The sequence below is a fragment of the Loa loa genome (genome assembly GCF_000183805.2).
Source record: "Loa loa unplaced genomic scaffold supercont3.100, whole genome shotgun sequence".
Lineage (NCBI taxonomy): Eukaryota > Metazoa > Nematoda > Chromadorea > Rhabditida > Onchocercidae > Loa > Loa loa.
The window spans coordinates 164,518-167,013 of NW_018108280.1; the positions used below are offsets into that span (position 1 = coordinate 164,518).

The window sequence follows — 2,496 nt, forward strand, 5'->3', positions numbered from 1 at the left end:
GAATGAAAAAAAGAAAATACAAAAAAAAAGTTAAATTGATCGATATAATATATTAACTCGCTGATATAATTTATAATTTTTTGATCGATATAATCTATAATTCAAATTCAATACATTAAAATGAAAGAAATTACAGTTATATTTTAGGTTACCAATTTTTAGAATATTTTGTACTTTGACCTTTCCTTTAATCTTTGCTTCTTTAAACAAATGCATTAAAGTTTATCTTTTCTTGATAACATTATCAACAATGTATTCATCAATAAAAAATGAAAAGATTTTGATACAATTCGTTTGCTTCGTTTGTTTTTGATGCAATCAGAACTGCAAGTCTAATATTTGATGCATGCAAAACTGCATGTTAATGTGTTCGATGCAAGCGCATTGAATGCATTGTATCAGTAAATTACATGCAAAACTAAAATAAATTGCTAGCACATTCATTCCAAAATAGTCATTATTAGCTTTCATCATCTGATGGGGAAGCTAATCATTTCAGCTAATGAAGACATTCTACTAATGAAGAAGATAAGCATTTTCTGGTTAGCATTTTATCGGCCATCTCTTCGTTGCTAGGCTCATTATCATCCATTGCCTAGTAAGGCAGAAGTTTGTTATTAAAATAAGTTAAGTCAATTCTGTTATTTATGTTGAAAATCGACTTGACAATTGAACTTGACAATGTGTTAAGTCAAGAGATACACTGATTGCATGGATTGCAATATCACTACTTATCATATCATAGATTGCTGTATCACTATTTACCATAGACTGCAGTATCACTGTACCATTACTTATCATGGATTGCAACATCATTACTTATCATATCATACATTGCAACAATATTACTACTTATCATAGATTGCAGTATCACTGTATCATTACTTATGGATTGCAACATCATTACTTATCATAGATTGTAACAATATCATTACTTACCATAGATTGCAGTTCACTTTATCATTACTTATCACGGATTGCAATATCATTACTTATCACTTCACGCAATGTTTTTGAATATTTCTTAACTCAACTTTAAGGTAACATTGCTTATAAAACTGTTGCAATAATTTTATCACCTTTTAGGTAAAGCATGATAAATTTGATCTATTCTTGAATAGGCGAGCAGTATATTTAGTCTAACTTTTGAAAGTCATATTTAAAAATTGCTTCATTTTAATTGATCCTTCTAAGATAAGTAACTCGATATTTAATTAAATATTTTGTACGAATTTAATTTATTCTTTATTCATCGATATTATTTCACAATTTTTTCTCACTTTCCCATGAAATTTCAATAGTTTTCCAATAATGATATTAGTGTTATACTGTATGGCTAAAAAAAATAAATTTAAATTAAAACAAAATTTCAGAAATTAAATTTTATCTCAAAAAATGAAAAGGAAGAAAATAATCGCATTATTTTTTGTTACATTTGGCCTCATATGTGATGGAATTAAACTTGGCATTCTGGAAAGTGATCAAAACCTTGTCCATATCTGTAAAATGGCCATTAAGGATGGTCAAGATGCTGGACATTGCACTACTGATACCATCCAGTATACTAATAATACATTTTTTATATTTTTTATTGTTTAATAATAGAAATTTAAAGAAAAAAGAAACTAACTGTTAAATCAATTCGATATATGGAATAGAAGAAATATCATTATAGCTGGATAACACTGATAACACATCATTATATCATATAAATTTTATTACTGTAAATGTTAATTTTTAATTGTCTAAGAATTAATCAATGAATTTTATTTCAATTGTTACTTATTCATAAAATACTACTGAATGATTCCGGAATATTCCGGATTGAGAAATTTTTGGAAGAAGTATTTGAATGAAGAATAATTTAGGATATTAAACGCTACGATATGCATGATAAGCAATCCGGCAATGGGTACAGCTAATGCTATCACATTTCATTTTCAGGAACATGTAGAGGTTAGAGGTTATTTATTTAACCATTTGTTGATATTTATAATTATTGCTAAAATTTCAACTATCATATCTTATCAATGTAATTTTAAGGCATTCATTGATTCAAGATGTGAAAGTGAAATATTGGAAATAGCTAGCTTAGCTAGTTTCTGGAATTCTCCAGTTATGATAAGAGCTGTTACAAATCCTAGTATCAATGATCAAGATTTATATCCTACTGTTGTACAATTTGGTCATATATCTACGCTTGATTTTACATATGCAATAAAATCTCTCATTGATTATCTCAATATTACTTCGGTAAAATATTTCTATTTTTTCTTTTTTTTTCATTTTTTAAATATTTTAAAATTTGATTTTTATGTAAATTTTTAATAAGAATGAAAGTAATTCTAAAGGAAGTTTAAATTTGAATCTATTTGTATTTCAAATTGAATTTCAATTTTGATTGTGAATAATTTGGTTCGAATATTTGTTTCAAAATTCATATTTAATTTCAAATTTAACTCCATTAATGGTAATCTAATTCAATGGAATGTATTG

The 2,496-nt window shown here is 26.2% G+C and overlaps 1 protein-coding gene across 1 annotated transcript in view; it reads left to right on the forward strand.

Annotated features, from left to right (window-relative positions):
- Positions 1–1,395: 1,395 nt before the first annotated feature.
- The window catches only part of LOAG_17602 (hypothetical protein), a gene marked incomplete at both ends in the record, with an annotated part of 2,204 nt that continues 1,103 nt past the window's right edge, over positions 1,396–2,496 (forward strand). Inside the window, 3 exons of the mRNA XM_020450260.1 lie at positions 1,396–1,559; positions 1,869–1,956; positions 2,044–2,253. Coding sequence (XP_020306090.1) covers positions 1,396–1,559; positions 1,869–1,956; positions 2,044–2,253 — 462 coding nt within the window. The remainder of the gene's footprint in view (positions 1,560–1,868; positions 1,957–2,043; positions 2,254–2,496) is intronic.